At 57.6% G+C, this 14811-nt stretch overlaps 7 protein-coding genes across 7 annotated transcripts; 1 reads left to right on the top strand and 6 right to left on the bottom strand.

The window, feature by feature from the left end:
- Window positions 1-463: 463 nt before the first annotated feature.
- On the top strand, window positions 464-3318 carry TRAVEDRAFT_55734 (uncharacterized protein). Its single transcript, XM_008034222.1, has 8 exons — window positions 464-768; window positions 1309-1409; window positions 1478-1496; window positions 1556-1725; window positions 1787-1813; window positions 1878-2393; window positions 2449-2556; window positions 2614-3318. Exons 1-8 carry the CDS (start codon window positions 484-486, stop codon window positions 2858-2860), a joined length of 1473 nt encoding a protein of 490 aa, XP_008032413.1. The 5' UTR covers window positions 464-483; the 3' UTR covers window positions 2861-3318.
- Window positions 3319-3415: 97 nt separating this feature from the next.
- Window positions 3416-4789, bottom strand: TRAVEDRAFT_159748 (ubiquinol-cytochrome c reductase iron-sulfur subunit). The gene is made up of 4 exons (XM_008035004.1): window positions 4533-4789; window positions 3772-4255; window positions 3652-3715; window positions 3416-3597 (listed from the first exon to the last, which is right to left on the bottom strand). The coding sequence occupies exons 1-4, from the start codon at window positions 4765-4767 to the stop codon at window positions 3535-3537; spliced, it is 846 nt and encodes a 281-aa protein (XP_008033195.1). The 5' UTR covers window positions 4768-4789; the 3' UTR covers window positions 3416-3534.
- Window positions 4790-5242: 453 nt separating this feature from the next.
- TRAVEDRAFT_140284 (kinase-like protein) lies at window positions 5243-7737 on the bottom strand. The gene is made up of 4 exons (XM_008035003.1): window positions 7473-7737; window positions 7055-7423; window positions 5560-7004; window positions 5243-5506 (listed from the first exon to the last, which is right to left on the bottom strand). Exons 1-4 carry the CDS (start codon window positions 7541-7543, stop codon window positions 5484-5486), a joined length of 1908 nt encoding a protein of 635 aa, XP_008033194.1. The 5' UTR covers window positions 7544-7737; the 3' UTR covers window positions 5243-5483.
- A 1228-nt stretch (window positions 7738-8965) lies between these two features.
- On the bottom strand, window positions 8966-10033 carry TRAVEDRAFT_112170 (uncharacterized protein; the record flags this gene model as incomplete). The annotated part of the gene is made up of 3 exons (XM_008035002.1): window positions 8966-9523; window positions 9727-9870; window positions 9926-10033. Coding segments are annotated over 3 exons (810 nt in total), but the record flags the coding sequence as incomplete, so codon positions are not given.
- Window positions 10034-11931: 1898 nt separating this feature from the next.
- TRAVEDRAFT_85034 (uncharacterized protein) lies at window positions 11932-12339 on the bottom strand (the record flags this gene model as incomplete). Its single annotated transcript, XM_008035001.1, has 2 exons — window positions 11932-12060; window positions 12154-12339. Coding segments are annotated over 2 exons (315 nt in total), but the record flags the coding sequence as incomplete, so codon positions are not given.
- A 45-nt stretch (window positions 12340-12384) lies between these two features.
- Window positions 12385-12912, bottom strand: TRAVEDRAFT_79497 (uncharacterized protein; the record flags this gene model as incomplete). The annotated part of the gene is made up of 3 exons (XM_008035000.1): window positions 12385-12520; window positions 12579-12696; window positions 12756-12912. Coding segments are annotated over 3 exons (411 nt in total), but the record flags the coding sequence as incomplete, so codon positions are not given.
- A 361-nt stretch (window positions 12913-13273) lies between these two features.
- TRAVEDRAFT_108798 (uncharacterized protein) lies at window positions 13274-14317 on the bottom strand (the record flags this gene model as incomplete). Its single annotated transcript, XM_008034999.1, has 3 exons — window positions 13274-13813; window positions 14024-14095; window positions 14246-14317. 3 exons carry the CDS (start codon window positions 14315-14317, stop codon window positions 13274-13276), a joined length of 684 nt encoding a protein of 227 aa, XP_008033190.1.
- Between the last annotated feature and the right edge of the window lie 494 nt (window positions 14318-14811).

Here is a 14811-nt window from a genome sequence, read left to right as displayed (position 1 = left end):
CGCGCCGCCGCCCTCATCTATATGCGTTCTCTCGCTCGAGCTAGCGTATCCCCCGCCTATTACTTACCATTACTACTGCTAGACACACTGCGGCGCCTCGGTGCGCGCGTAGTTGTGCACTTCCCTGTCTTGCTTTCGCGCTGTAGCTATGTCTCATTCCCCGGTCGCGACACATCTGTACATACGATAGAGCCCCCTCACAATAAGTTTCTTGTCTCACCAGCTGGTGTGCCTTGTGAGTTGGTGTGTGGTTATCCTTTTTCTTTTGAGTTCATTGTGTGCACCGCATAGGCCTCGAGGTAGCGGCGTTCTTGTTAGCGCTTGCAATCGTGTGGGCGCTCCGTTTTGGCGTCTTGTGGGCGTCACAATTGGAATTCGAGCGCCGGTTGGGCGCCGATTCGGAAATTTGCGAAGAGTGGGGAAGTGCGTTTGTGCGTGTGGTCCTCCTTGCGCTCTACCCGTCATCACCGCCGTGTCGAGTACATGGCTGCCTCCCCCATCGCCACTTCGAACGGTGAAGAACAAGATCAAACACAGCAGCACATTCTCAAGTGGTCTGCCGAAACGATGGACGTCGAGGCTGCCCGTGATCATATGGGCCCCGGCGGCGACATCGACATGAACGGCGCATCCCATCCCGCCGACGACCGCAGCGCGCCTGGTCAAGAACCTGCAGATTACCCCGCCGCCCCAGGGTCCGCCACGGGCAGCGCCGGCGACGCCGCGGCGCGCTTGGAGGCCGCCCAGCGCGGCGAGAAGCTAGTCAAGGTGCTTATTTGGTCTCTCGTTTATGTGCTGTTTTTAGTGTCCTCTCCTCCCCCTCCTCCTCGTTCGCTCTCTGTTGCCCTGAAGGCCCGCCCGCCGCTCTGCTCGCCCCGTCTGTCTGCCGCCCTCTGTGCCTGAGCTGAGACGTCACGTTCGCGCTGTCCGCACTCTCTCACTCTCCACCCGTGGCCGGAGCTTGCCATGTCGCTGTTCGGTAATACGGGACACGGAGGACGCTGTGACATGGCAGCCGCCGTCTGCGACTATGCTCGCAGCAGTCGTCTTTCGCGTCGGAGCGTAGGTCTGCTGTCGTCGTGCGGCGCGTTGACTCCACAGGGCTTGCTCACGGACTAGGGGCTGTCTGCTGTTTCACTGCCGTGCGCCCCCGTCTCGAGCGTCGACGGGCCCTTCCCCTTTCTGCTTTCTTCGATTACTGCTTGCTGGCGTCCCCTCGCTTGATGCACGTTCGCTGACGGCTTCTGCTCTCATGCGCACCGCTCCTGTCCTGGGCACCATTCTGCATGGCTACCCCTGTGACTCCAGCCGAACAAGGTCTACATCGGCGGACTCCCGGAACACACCCGCAAGGAGGATCTCGAGAGCTGCTTTGGCAAGATTGGCAACATCGTCAACATCGAGCTAAAGTACGTACGCGTCCCGATTATCGCGCTGGGTGTCACGCTTACGGAGGGGCTGTACCTCGTGCGAATAGGGTGGGCTACGGATTCGTGGTAAGCTCGATCGTGACGTCCCCGTCAGGTTCCAGAAGTGACCGGTCCCTTTTTCATAGGAATTCGACAACCGCGAGGCCGCGGAAGAGAGTGTGGCGAAGTACCACGAGGGCTATTTCATGGGAAACAAGATACGTGTCGAGATCTCTCATGGCGGCGGACGCACCGCAAAGTACAGCGGCGACCCGGGGGCGTGCTTCAAGTGCGGCCAGATGGGTCATTGGGCCAGGTCAGACATCGCCCATTCATTCATAGTGGCGCTCAGAGCTAACGCAGCTGCTTCTATCAAGGGAATGCCCCAACCATCTTGCAGCTGGGTATGTGTTCGGCACCGACCTTCCGGGATAGCATCACTGAGTCGACTCGCCTGTTTTCTTTTAGACGCCGCCCGGGCAGTGACGCCCCCCTCATTGACCGCATTCAGCCCCCCAGGGAGTACCCGGTGCCTCCTCGCGACTACTACCGTGACTACCCTGGGTATCCTCCTCGGGACCCTCGCTACTATGATTATCCGCCGCCGCCCGTTGCGCGCGATGGCCGCTACGGGCGTCCTCCTTCCCCGCTTCCCAGGGAAGTGCGCGACTACCCGCCGCCCCCGATTCCTGTCCGCTCTGCTAGGGACTACGACGATTACAGAATCCGAGGCCCGCCGCCGCCGCCTGCTCGCTACGACTCTCGCGGCTTCTATCCTGAGGGCGACCCTCTTGTCCCTGGGTACCCCCCGCGTGGCTACCCGCCGCCGCCGCCTCGGGAGTTCTACGACCGCGACTACAGGCGGGCGCCTCCCCCCGCGGACAGGTACGGCTCTTACCCTCCGGCCACTGTGAGACCTAGGACCCCGCCTGGTGCTCCGCCTGCTCGCTCTCGTGACGACTACGAACGCCCGCCGCCGGCTCGGTATGTGCTTGTGACTTTCTGTCGGCTGCGGCTGTCTCTCATACGAGTTGCTCAGTGACTATCCGCCTGCTACTGAGGCCCGAGGCCGCCCCGTCTCTCCGCCCCCCGCTCGCTACGCGGAGTACCCCCCTCGTTCTGGCAGTGTCGAAGCTCCTCGCTACCGGTTAGTACCTCGCTCTGCGCATACATGATGCTTGTCTGACGTCACTCGTGCTCGCAGCCGCCGCTCTCAGAGCCCCCCTTCGCGCTCTGCCTCTGGGGCTCCGTACGAGGCTTCCCGCTACGAATCTGGCACTGGTGGGGCTGCGTACGCCGGCGGCACTTCTGGCAGCTACCCTAGCAACGGCTATACTGCCACGAACGGCGGTGCTCCGCCCCCTGCGCGCAGCGCTGCGGCCCCGAGGGAATACGCCCCGCCGCGCGCCGCACGCGAGCCCGAGCCGGCTAGCAGCTACCGGCGCACCTGATTTTTCAAAGGCCCCTCAACTTGCCCCAACAGAGTCCTCAACGCTCTGCGAGGCGGCCGTTACGTTCGCGAACCGCAATACATCGATTCCGTCCTTGTTTGCCCGTATGCTCCCCCCTCTATAACCCGATAAAACCCACAGACAAATGCGACTCCCTGGTTTCCTGGTGCGGCTACTGACTCATGGCATGTATGGCCGCAGGGAGGGCTCTGACGCGACTACGGGCGGGGCTCCCGTACTCCACGACGAGGCCTGTTTGCGTCCCATGTCCCTGGTCCCGGTTCCTCTGGTCCCGGTTCCTGGCTGGTTTTCTTGATACGATCTGCTTGCTACTACTGTCCGAAACTCGCTATCGTCGTTTCTAGTTCTCCCCCTCTTTGATGTACATATAAACCCAGATCTGCCGCCGTCGACGTTCTTGCTTGTGTAGTGTATGCGTAGCGGTCGGTGAGTGTTGTTGGACCCTGTGTGTGTGGAGTAGGTAGGAGGTAGGAGTGTTTGCCGTGATAGAGTGTGGATGACATATAAATTGACACCAATGTGCTGTGTCGCATAAATCATTGGTGTGATTAATGTTCGGGTTCTCAGTACACACAAGACAGGAGAAAAATTATCCGTCCGCGTGAAGACCGTCAACGCAATATTATTGCATGCTCTACGTGTATATAGGTCTATCAACCAATGACAAGCTTGCCCTCAGCCTCATTGAAGTCGTATGTAGGAACTTCGAGGTTGAGCTAGAGAGAAGACGTAAGTATCACGAACGAGAACGTGCTGTCAAATAGACTTACAGGAGCCGGGCCCTTGCGAATACGTCCGGAAATATCGTAGTGGGAACCGTGGCAGGGGCAGAACCTGGCCAAGTATAGATCAGCGACTGCCCACTCGGACTGGCATCGGTAGGTACTCACCAGCCTCCATAATCACCGGCCTCGCCGATAGGCACACAACCCAAGTGGGTGCAGACGCCGAGCATAACGAGCCACTCGGGCTTCTTCGTGCGCTGCTCGTCGCTCTCGGGATCGCGCAGACTCTTCCAGTCGTACTCGCGGGCCTCCTCAATCTCGCCGGTCGTACGGTGACGGATGAACACGGGCTTCCCGCGCCACTTGATGATCACGTTCTTGCCCTCGGGGATGGCTGCGAGGTCGACCTCGACACGCGCCATGGCGAGCACGTCGGCGGACGCGGACATTGTCGCGAGGAACTCCGTCACCGTCGACTTGGCTGCGGACGCAGAGAGCAGCCCGAGCGAGCCGATCATGAAGTACGCGAGCCCGCGGTTCGTGCCCTCGCTCTTCGCCTCGTACTTGGAGAAGTCGGGGACTTGCGGCGCATCGCGGGCCACGGAGGAGGTGTGAATGAGGCTCCTCTGGAAAACACCAGTCACGGGGACTGTTGGGGACGAAGCAAGCAATGCATGAGCAAGTCTGCAGAACAGAGAGGGAGGCGGAACGGCCACAAGCAGATGTCCATGTCGGAGTATCTCAACGGCAGAGCAGGGGCGGATTCCACCTGGCGCCATAGCCACGCGATAGCCTTATGATCCACTCAACCAAGGGTTTAAGTGTCTGTAGGTCTATCGCAAGGTTTTGCGAGCTGTGACACGCAGAGGCCTCGGTACCTGCTCCGCCATATCCGGTACAACGACAGCTAGAAGACGAGTGCTCACCGGAAATATAGCTCTTGGACACAAGGCCAGCAGTCGGCGACCGCGATACACCGCCCGCCCACCGGGCAGGGATGTCAGAACGGGGGCCCGCAGCGCCGTGCCCGTGCTCGTGCCCGTGACCGGCGGGCGCGCGAGCAGCGAGGTTGATGTGCGGCGCGAGGGGCACGCCCGACGCGAGCGTGCGGACAGTCGGGGGGATGGTGATGGCCTTTTTGGTGAGCTGGACGGCAGCCATGGCGAGGCGCTGGGTAGGCGAGGAGGTGGTGGAAGTCGAGCTCGCTGTCTGGAGTGACGACCGCAAACCCGGGCGGAGTCTGAATTAGACGCCGTCCAGTCCTCGTCCCGTTCTTTTCCGGACCCGGCGCTCTAAATCGGCGCCTTCCTATAGGCTCGCTCGCTGCGCCCAGGTAAGCCTGGAGCTAGCATTGGCCCTTTGAGCACTACGTTTTCAACCTCCGAATCTAATGAACTTACAGCCTCAGTCTATAGCTCCCAAGCAATGAGCCTTCAAAGTCTCAAGTTGAAGCATAAGCACCTAGGCCTGACATAACAAATCACATTCTGATCCTATTCCGATAGCATACTACAAAACAAGAAAACGGGCAGAACAAGATCCACACCGAACGCCTCGAGACGGACGAGGAATCCGTAGTCGATGCGCCCGTCCAGTATCCGCAACGATGATGGTTCGGTGCCGAGGATATCGGAGAGCGGAAATGAAATGGTATAATTATGGTGTGTGAAACGCGGCGAAGTGTCGCGCGGAGATGAGCAACTAGTACATGGACATACTGGGGTTGTGCTACAGACTGACTACGGACTGCCTATGATACAGATAAGTTATTACCTACAGTACATGAGACCAACGCAGGAACGAGAATGACTTGGAGCAGAGATGTGGTCCGTGAGGTATCCGGTGCTGGCTGAACATACATAGGTCGTGAAGGTCGTTTAAGATTGCGTGGACTTGGAATCTGTATCGAATGTCAGCACGGACACCACTGATGACAAATCGGTTTATACTCACTGGAGACCGTACGGCTAGAGGTCCGACCGAGCACATTTCCAAACGCCTTCTTCAGCGTCGGCGTCGGCGGCTTGGACCCTGACGCCGGGTCCTTCTCCTTGTCTGCGTCCAGGTCAAACTTGCCCGCGAGCTTCCGCCACAGGCGCACAGGCTGCGCTTTCGCGGTCCCCAGGAAGGACTGTGGAGGAGTCGACGGACCGGACGGGGAACTCGAAGAAGTCCCAGATACAGACGAGCGCGAGGACCCGGATGGTGACGTTGACGGCGGCGGGGCCAGGGGTACGTGTAGCATCGCAAGCTCAGCGCTCTTGGATGAGCCAACGACGGGGAGTCCTTCGTCGCCACGCTCGCCGTCCGTGGCATGACCGTCGGCGACAGGGATGGCGACGGCACCTTCCTCAATGGAATCGATGGTATAATGCTGGCCGTCATCGAGATGACGTCGCGCGGCATGTATTGACTGGCTCGATCCAGAGCAGCTTCTTGCAAGCACGCCCCGTGGGTGGCTGCTCCGGTGTTGTGCTCGCACCTGCTGCACGTACGCCTCTGCCTTGCTGTGGCCCTCGAGCGCAGCATCGTCGCCAGTATCTTCGACCAGCAGAGCGCCCGTTATCAAGGAAGGTCCACGTTCATCGCCGCCCTCGCTATCCTCGATTTCAAACACGCTCCCAGGCGGCACCGCGCTTCTTGGACGAGGTTGACGCCCGAACACTGAAGTCGTGGGGGAGGAGGGGAGGCTCGCCGAGAAGTCCCAGCTATCCATCGTGGCATGCGTGAGAAGTGAAGGCTGCTTCCTGCGCTCCTGGCGCTGCGTGAGGGGAGGCATCCCGCGGAGGATGGTATTGCACAGGTAGCTCGGCTTGCGCGCGCCCTTGAAGAAGCTCATTTGTAGGAGCGCTTCAGCCGTGGGCCGTTTCGAAGGATCCTTCGTCAGGCACATTGCCACGACCTCCGCGAATGCGCTTGAGTAACGGTTCGGGCCAGTGTTCCGTTCAAGCTTGGGAGGATCGTCCGTAACAGTCATCACGAGCACCTTATGCGGGTCCATACGCGAGCGTGGCGCGCGGCCCTGCGCGAGTTCGATTGCTGTGATGCCGAATGACCAGATATCGGCAGAAGCGTCGTATTGCTTCCCGTTGATGACTTCAGGGGCCATCCAGCAGGGCGTACCCACGAAGGACTTGCGTTTGCCCAGGAGAGGCGGCCTGTGTAGCGGTGGATTCTGCTGGGGACGGGAATGGGAATGGGGGTGTCGGTGAGAAGGGTGTGGCCCCGGGTTGAAGTTGACGATACGTGATTTAGTGGTCTGCGGCGCCGGGGAATCCTCGTGGTCCCAGAGGAACGCTGCTACGCCGAGATCGCCTAGGAGGACGGTTCCATCATCGTCAACGAGTAAGTTCGCTGCTTTGACGTCTCGGTGCATCAGACCGTTGATATGCAAATAGCTAGCGGTCGATTAGCTTCTGGGGACGACGTGCATAGTGGGCGGACTCACTTGATTCCCTCCAACGCTTGCTTGAGGATGCACCGTATGACCTCCTCTTCGAGCCCTCCGGGCCAAGCGTAACGCATAACATCGGCCACACTGCCGGCATTCATCAAACGCATAGCGATGTGCAACTTGTGGCCATCAACCCAGGAGCCACGGACGCGGAGAACATTGGGATGTTTGGATAGCGACATGAGCTGCGTCTCGTTTTGAAGAAGGCGAAGGGCGCTGGGGGGAAGTCGGTCGAGATCGAGTACCTTGAGTGCGCATGGTATAGGGGCGCCGCCCTCCGCGGGCTGGTACAGGGCGGCATAGACGATAGAAGAAGCCCCGAAGCCAATGGTGGGCCCGATGGTATAATCCGACGAGTTATTACTGCACGGCATGTCAGGGTGCGATTAAACCACATGAAAAGGGCGCGCACCTATATAGCTGCCACTCGTCTTCAACTGCGCCAATGAACTTCCTAGAGAAGTGCTCGGTGACAGCGTCCATCCCGAACGCTTAGAGACCGGAGGAGAGTGGCGGAGACGATGATGGAAGTACGAAAGCAAGATAGGACATGATCAGCCACAACACATGTGTGTGGCTTATTGATGCACGGCTTCGGCGAGCGTGCGTACCGCGAATTGTCAAAAGTGTCCTTCGTGAGCCCTTGCTGCGTGGGTGACGTTGTCGCTGCGCAGAATAAGACGCGGTTGAGAGGGACGATGAGGGGAGAGATGAGGTCGTAAACGTCAGTTGCCAATCCTGGGCCTGAAACGCACCTTCTCGGCAGACATCCTCAGGCGCCGTCCCAAAATTAGCACCCAGATTTGTCAGGCCCGTGATTCCGCGGCCCTTCTTCCAGATTTTCAGCGTTCCTGCCACCGCCACCGGGACAGACTCGTTCTCAGTAGGGGTGCTCAATTCTGGCCGGCCGTTTGCCAGGACACTTTCTGAGGGCGTCTCTTTGCGTTGATGGACTGATGCGCGGAAGTGTGCGGATAAGCGAGGAGGTACGAAACGTTGAATTGTTGGGTCAGGAAGCTTGTGAACGTTCCGTATTGGGTAATTATTCGAACTCCGTGCGGGAGAGCTCGCTGTCTTCGCCTCACTATGGGCTACGCGGGCTTACGCGTAAAAGACGAGAGAAAGGCGAGTGTGTCGTAGTGATAGAGAGAATCCTTCCATCGAGTTTATGGGCACAAATAACCTCCACACTCCCCAATGCACGAACTTGTGGAGGGCGTTGCGGCGAGTTCTCTCTAGGGTTACAGTAGGGTTACCTCGTGCGCGAGACTTTTCGGCTATTCTCGCCTGTCCTCGCTTCGCTCCATCACTGCCATCAGCCTGTTCAAAAAGTGTCCTGGCAAACGGCCGGCCAGAATTGAGCACCCCTAGTGGGAACTTGCATTTCCTTTTCCACTCCCTGATTCGTTCGGAGACCGCCATAATATTGCGTAGCCCTCGCAGAAACCCGCATTTTCTCCTTCATTGAAACCTTGGAGACTGCCAGGAATTCTCTTGCTTTACCAGGTTCGAAAGTTGAATGGTCGTCCTCTCCGATGTCGGGCAACGTCAAACCTAGTAAGCGACTAGTACGTGCCAGCAGGAGTCACCACTTAGACGACGGCTTACACTATTGGCAACAAGCTTTGTTGGGAACCATTGGTAAGGAGGTAGTGTAGTAGTGCTAGATACACCGACTTAGCCCAGTGAGGAGGCTTGAGGAGGCTTGCTGCGGGGCCGGGGCTTGGAGGGTTTGGCAGCTCCATCAGAGTCGATGGAAAGCACGGTTGAAAAGCAAGCCAAACCGTAGCTCACTACAACACCTCGTATACAGCATAACGATTACCAGAACAGCCCCGCGCTACACCTATTTTACAAGCTACAAAGCACGGACATGACCTTAAGTTGGACTTCGAACGCTAGATGTTACACCGACACTGGCATGTCTGTTCCACGACGAGCCGTCCCCATGACTATCCCATGCAAACCGCTCAGGAGTGAGGTGTGGTCTGCCAGCTGGCGTAGTATCCGCGGGTGTCTAAGATAGCTCTCGATTAGTATTGTAAACGCAAATATAATATTCCTCCCTGCCATACCGTGATCAACCGCGGCGGCAATGATCTGGTCCCAAGGGGGAGGCGCCACGAGCGGCGGCTCATCAGCCATCTTCTCCGGGCCATCGCCCGTAATCCTCCACGCGCCGCCGACATGTATGAACGGGTAGTCCTCGACGATCGCCAGAGGCGGGGCCGGCGGAGGCATGACGGTCACCGGGTCCTGCTTGTTGACGATGCGGAAGGAGTACCTGCCGCTCGCGGGTTGAGTGCGCCTGTTGATCTCGTCCGCGAAGGGCTGGTAACAGACGCGGGGCGCGGCGAAGCTGTAGAGGTCGCCGAGGCTAAACTGTGCGAACACAGGTTCGGCCTCGCGGCGGAGGAATTCGCCGTACGCCAGAGTGCAGAGACCCCCGCCCAGAGAGTGGCCCTGATCACGGCATTGTATATATTGAGCGCCGGGCTATCGATGCAAGTATGCGCAGAAACACGGCTCACGGTGATATGCAACTTCGCGCCAATGCTGTAAGCATTCGAGAGCTGCTCAAGGAGAACCTCTATTATTCCATTGCCGTACGTTAGACGATCCGGAGTTGTATGTGTGGGGAACTGCTCACCGAATGGGATCTTGACTCCTTCGACAGCATCAGTAAAGTCGCCGAAAAGATTGAAGTAAAAGCCGCCGTGCATCTGGGATCCCCACGCGACGTCCGGTCGGAGAGGCACGATCGGCTTCCAGTTGAGGTCGGTCCGGGTGTCCCGTTCAGAACTAGATCCCTATGGTGCCATATAAATGGTTTATTTTGGAGCGAAGTCGTAGAAAGCGGCGTACCTTGAAAGCAACGCCCGCGAAAGGCTTGTTCGCATTGTTGCTAGTGAAAAGTCCAGCGTATGCGCCGCTGGACTTTTCCTGTCCGTCAGGTCCCCGATCAGCGAAGTCTATGCAACCTGTCAGTAACTTCGAGCGACGAGGATCAAAGCCGCGGTCATACCGCAGAGCTGGATGAAAGTACAGTCCAGAGCCTTCGCCTGGTGCGAAGAAAAAGAAATGTCAGGAGTAGACCTCCGATTGTAATGGTACTGGTGCCTACGAGCTCATGTATCAACACCTCGGAGGCCTCGAGATGAGTTATGGCGCGATCGTAATCGCCCGCGCGTGCAGCGAGGATGGCTTGGGCGACGTCTTCCTCCTTGCTACACATACGAAGCGATTATAAGCTCCTCTGAAGAAATCCGCTCGAGGCCGGGATTTACCGAAGGTACATGCCAACGCTCTCCACGAGCGTGAAAAAGACGGTGTCCCAGTTAGGCGTAGTGGACGAGGTGCTGGTGCATTCTGCCCGGCGCCGCGTCGTGTCAATATGGAACATTGTCAGGAGCATGTAGATAGAACCTACGGGCTTCCTTAGCAGCTTTGATGGCGGCGGGATTGTCGTTGATCCAACCGAGGATGATAGGCAACAGCTCGTCCGGCGTGGGGGAATCATCTTGGGGCCCCTTGGGAGCACCTAGGGGCTCACGCACGTCCAAGCCAGCGAGCTGCTTGACGTGGGCGTAGCGAATGTCCCGCTTAGTTTGCTGAGAAGGAGGCGGCATTTGTCGTTGGTACTGTGGTAGAAGGTGATCTGCTGAATGTCACTGGCAAGTATGGGGATCAGCGCATAGCATCCTCAAGTATTTATGCCTGGACTCTGGGAGCATCATGTGGAGAATCGCGTTCTACCGTCTGGCGAGTTCGATGAGAACACGGTGCAGGGCGCTCGGCAGAAGGGATCGGCTTGCCCCTGTGGAACCTGAGTTTGTGGGCAGTGGCAGGGTGCACGCATCTTAAGGGTATGGCGCTTACCCGTTACGTGCTCAAGAAGGCTTGCTGATAGGCTATTATGGCGTAGCGCCTCTGCGAACGCAGTCGTCTTCCCTACCTACGTCTTCCCCTGCTCGTCATGGCATGATGCATGGAGCTATGGTTGCATTGAAGCTAGAGCGAAAGAGCACATGAACAACGTATGAGCTCATATATCCGCACGTTCACCGACTGATGCAACACTCACTAGCGTTCTCCCCGGCTCTCCTCCACCCGTGTTTCCACGGGAGCACTGTGGAAGATCAGCAGGACAAACCGTACGTGAAGAGGGTGAAAGGAAGCCACTTGTGTTTGACGGCCAAGCTCCTGGCGTACCTGCTGGTATAATTCAATCAGTGGCGGAAGTACGAATAGCAAAAAGGACCGTTAATCAAGATACGCATGCGGTAGTAGATAATATGCTACATATATACAAAGATGGCGGTAGTCGAGAGCCAACTATAAATGTCGAAGATATAGTAACGAAATGAGAGCTATGGTCCGTATCCGGCGCCACCTAGTGCGACGCGGTCTAGAGGACGTCTTGCCAGTATTCGATCTCGTCGTCGATGTCCCGGTGGTGCTCGTACGCCGGACCGACGTACCTCCCCGTCTGCTGCAGCATCCACTCCAGCACACGAGGGTGAGCGCGGACCCTGATCGTACGACGTCAGTTGGCGCGCGCTACGTGAACGCATGGGGAGTACACGTACTTGGCGGGGTCGAAGTTGACGACTTGCAGCGTTTCCATTCGTGTTGCTCGCGAAAGCGCGACGTATGCTATGGAAGTCGACGCCTGTTCAGGACAATACGCTGCGGTAGACAGATATACACTTACATTGTCCCTTCTCGAAGATGCGGCCGAGGTCCACCCGCACACGCTCCAGAGTTTGGCCTTGCGATTTGTGGATGCTCAACGCCCATGCCAAGATCAGGGGCACCTTCGTTGCCGTTAGTCCTGTCGACGCGGGGTGCGGAAGATGTAAGTCAACCGTACGCACCTGATGGCGGGTGGCCTCGATCGTGCCTTCAGCACTGACGACCTCGAACGTCAGCGGCACGCACAGCTGCGTGACGCCGCTCTGGAACTGCACCGCAGGCCACACGCTATTCATCTGCAGAATCTGCTTGATGGTCTCCTCGCGCTTGTCCGCCGCAGTCTTCTGACTGGACTTCGGTACCTGACTTCCAGTGGACGCTGTCTGTGGTACCTCGACTTGTGGGCCTCCCGGAATGTCTGGGACGTCGGGCCCGCCGCGCTCTCGGGAGTCGGGGAGCGCGATATCGATGCCCATCGCGAGTGCCTCTCTGGGCTGGTAGAAACCGACGATACGGCCTACGGAGCCGTTGACGAGAAGTCCCTGGATGATGTTCTTGACCAGCATGACCTGGGCGCCGACTTTCAGTGGGAGCCTCTTGGGCACGACGAGATCCTTGTAGGCACGCTCAACGCGCTCGGGATGGAAGGGCTTCCCCTCCTCATCCCGGCCCGGGAGGTCCCTGGAGTGGAAAACCATGTCTGGCCCGGGGAGCTTGCGCAGGCGCGAGCTGTTGGCGCCCTCGACTTCCGCGCGTGTGGGATAACTGTGCCGGAATTGATGTTCACATCTGGACGTCTAAATAGCAGAATTTGTGCACGCACAGTTCTGTTGGCTCGATGCCATCGTCGTATCGGACCTGTCGCGAAAGGTTCCGGAATGCGTTTGTCGTCTTCGGGTCGAGGCGTCCAAAACGCATCGCGTTTAGCATATCGACGAAAGCTAGAAGTGTAGACTTAAGAAACCGTCTAAGTCATCCGAACTAATGCTCGTTCACTCACTTTGATCCTTCTGCCGGAAGACACGTGTCAGTATGACGGGAGGGCCGACACAACGTGACCACGACTCGGCGTCGAACGCAAACGTAGCCGGGATTTGTGCGCCCGTCCCGCTCTTGTCAGGAACCGGTGGAAGCTGACAGAAATCGCCCGAGAGAACAAGCTGTTGCGGCGATTCACAGTTAACACTGGAGGACTACCGGGATCATTGATGTACGCTTACTTGGATGCCGCCGAAGGGCAAGTCACTCTTCCTGAGCTGTCGCGCGACGTATTCCTTGGATAGGCATACGTTAGCGGTTGTGCAGACGTCATCCTATAGAGGCTCACCAGTTTGTCGAACAACTTTCCATCGATCATGGAGACTTCAAAAGCGGAGTCAGCCCAGTCCTACATGTCAACGTGTTGTCGGATACGCCGACATACTTTCGTCGAGAATTAATGTCTTGCATTCCCGCCACCGATCGAGTACCTTGTTCTTGCGCTCCTCTGGAGACGCATTCAAGAAGGCTATCTCATCTTCAGTCAACTGGTGACCCTGTTTGTGCTTCCTTTGCAACTCGTCCCGTCTCTTCTTGTCCATTTTGTATGCCTTCATAGATATACCAAGGATCTTGCCGACAAGAGCATCCTTGTCTTCCTTCCCTAGACCGATACCAGCCCACGAGTGGAGGGTACATCCTCCGATATTGACTGAAGCAATACCAGTCGAGGCAGTCACAGCAAGCTTGATGCTTGGGCGACCACCACGCAGCTTGATGATTTCGCGCAGGAGAACTGACTTTCCCGTTCCTATATCCACGGTGAATGACGTGTCGATGCGAGTGGCTCAGGTACATACCTGCGGAACCAGTGAAGAACACACTTTCTCCTCGCTTCACCATATCAAGCACTCTCTGCTGGTCAGGGGATAGCTGTATCTCCTGTGCAGGCGGCGGGGCGGGTGCCGGAACCGCGGGTGCCGGTGTTGCATCAGGCATAACGGCATCTTGCTGGGACTTGGCGGGTGGTGGCTGAGTGTTCACCAACGTTGTGTCGACGTCCATGGCATCGTGAAAGAACTCTTCGTCGGGCCATTCATCACTCTCTTCCTCCTTCACTTGTATAGATGGGATTTGACTAGCGCCCTGTTGAGTAGGAGGCTCCTGCTGGCTACCGGACGGTGCGCCGGGGTCTAAGCTACGGGTTAGATAGACTTGAACATACGGAAGCAGTAGAAGATACTTTCAAGTGTACAGCGGAGACGCATCTGCGGCGGCAGCGTCTGCTACGCCCAACAGCCATGCGCGCGCTTCCGGAAGACTGCGGAAGCTCTTGTGGATGGCACCCGAAAAACGGGAGACCTAGAAGACAATGATATTCAGCAAAGCGGGGGTAGCATAGGTGTAGAATTCTACCGTACGTTCGCTTTCGTCTGTGGATGGGCGTTGACCGTTGGTTATATGGCGCTCGAAACAAGCCCCTGTGCGGGCGTCGAATAATTTGCGACGCACCTCCTCCCATGTCGTGTATATTTGAGTCCCTCCTCGGCCGTTATGTACCGCGTAAAACTTTTGTTTCGTCATAGCATTCCAGTCACAAAGTTGAAGAGCCTAGCAATGTGCGCGGTGTTCTCCGCGTTCGAAGGTGAGCGTCAGGATCAAGGAGTGAGCGCCTCATGGAAACCTGTCGCTGCGGCACCCGGCTAAGGACGAGCGCTTACTGTCTTAGCCACGATGAGTCGCGTCGCGGTGAACGGTCACGTGCTGAACGATTGGCGCCCACACACCGATGGCTCGAGCCGTCGCCCGCGCCGTTCGTGGACTCGTACACCTTGACCGCGACATCGACCTCAACGGTGACCACGACCGCAGTGATGGCTTGCTGCTCTCTATATACTGCTGCTACACCCAAGCTACACCTTGTAGAGCTGGATGCTGCGCATCGCAGGCTTATAAATTCTCACCTCACGTCAAGTTTCGTCAACCCGCTCGGCATGCCTGCCGCTTGATGCATGAGGCCTGGGGTGCAAATTCGAAACTAGTCATTGTCCTGGATCCTCGGACTCCGGAAGCAAATT

This window comes from Trametes versicolor, assembly GCF_000271585.1.
Source record: "Trametes versicolor FP-101664 SS1 unplaced genomic scaffold TRAVEscaffold_1, whole genome shotgun sequence".
NCBI lineage: Eukaryota > Fungi > Basidiomycota > Agaricomycetes > Polyporales > Polyporaceae > Trametes > Trametes versicolor.
This window is presented reverse-complemented; position numbering and strand designations above follow the sequence as displayed.

Coding starts and splice junctions, on each gene's coding strand:
- TRAVEDRAFT_55734 (XM_008034222.1), top strand. CDS start 484: ATGGCTGCCTCCCCCATCGCCACTTCGAACGGTGAAGAACAAGATCAA. Junction 769..1,308: donor GCGGCGAGAAGCTAGTCAAG/GTGCTTATTTGG, acceptor CTGTGACTCCAG/CCGAACAAGGTCTACATCGG. Junction 2,557..2,613: donor GTCGAAGCTCCTCGCTACCG/GTTAGTACCTCG, acceptor TCGTGCTCGCAG/CCGCCGCTCTCAGAGCCCCC.
- TRAVEDRAFT_159748 (XM_008035004.1), bottom strand. CDS start 4,767: ATGGCTGCCGTCCAGCTCACCAAAAAGGCCATCACCATCCCCCCGACT. Junction 3,716..3,771: donor GCCGGTGATTATGGAGGCTG/GTGAGTACCTAC, acceptor ATACTTGGCCAG/GTTCTGCCCCTGCCACGGTT. Junction 3,598..3,651: donor TTCGCAAGGGCCCGGCTCCT/GTAAGTCTATTT, acceptor TCTTCTCTCTAG/CTCAACCTCGAAGTTCCTAC.
- TRAVEDRAFT_140284 (XM_008035003.1), bottom strand. CDS start 7,543: ATGGACGCTGTCACCGAGCACTTCTCTAGGAAGTTCATTGGCGCAGTT. Junction 7,424..7,472: donor GACGAGTGGCAGCTATATAG/GTGCGCGCCCTT, acceptor CATGCCGTGCAG/TAATAACTCGTCGGATTATA. Junction 5,507..5,559: donor CTCTAGCCGTACGGTCTCCA/GTGAGTATAAAC, acceptor CATTCGATACAG/ATTCCAAGTCCACGCAATCT.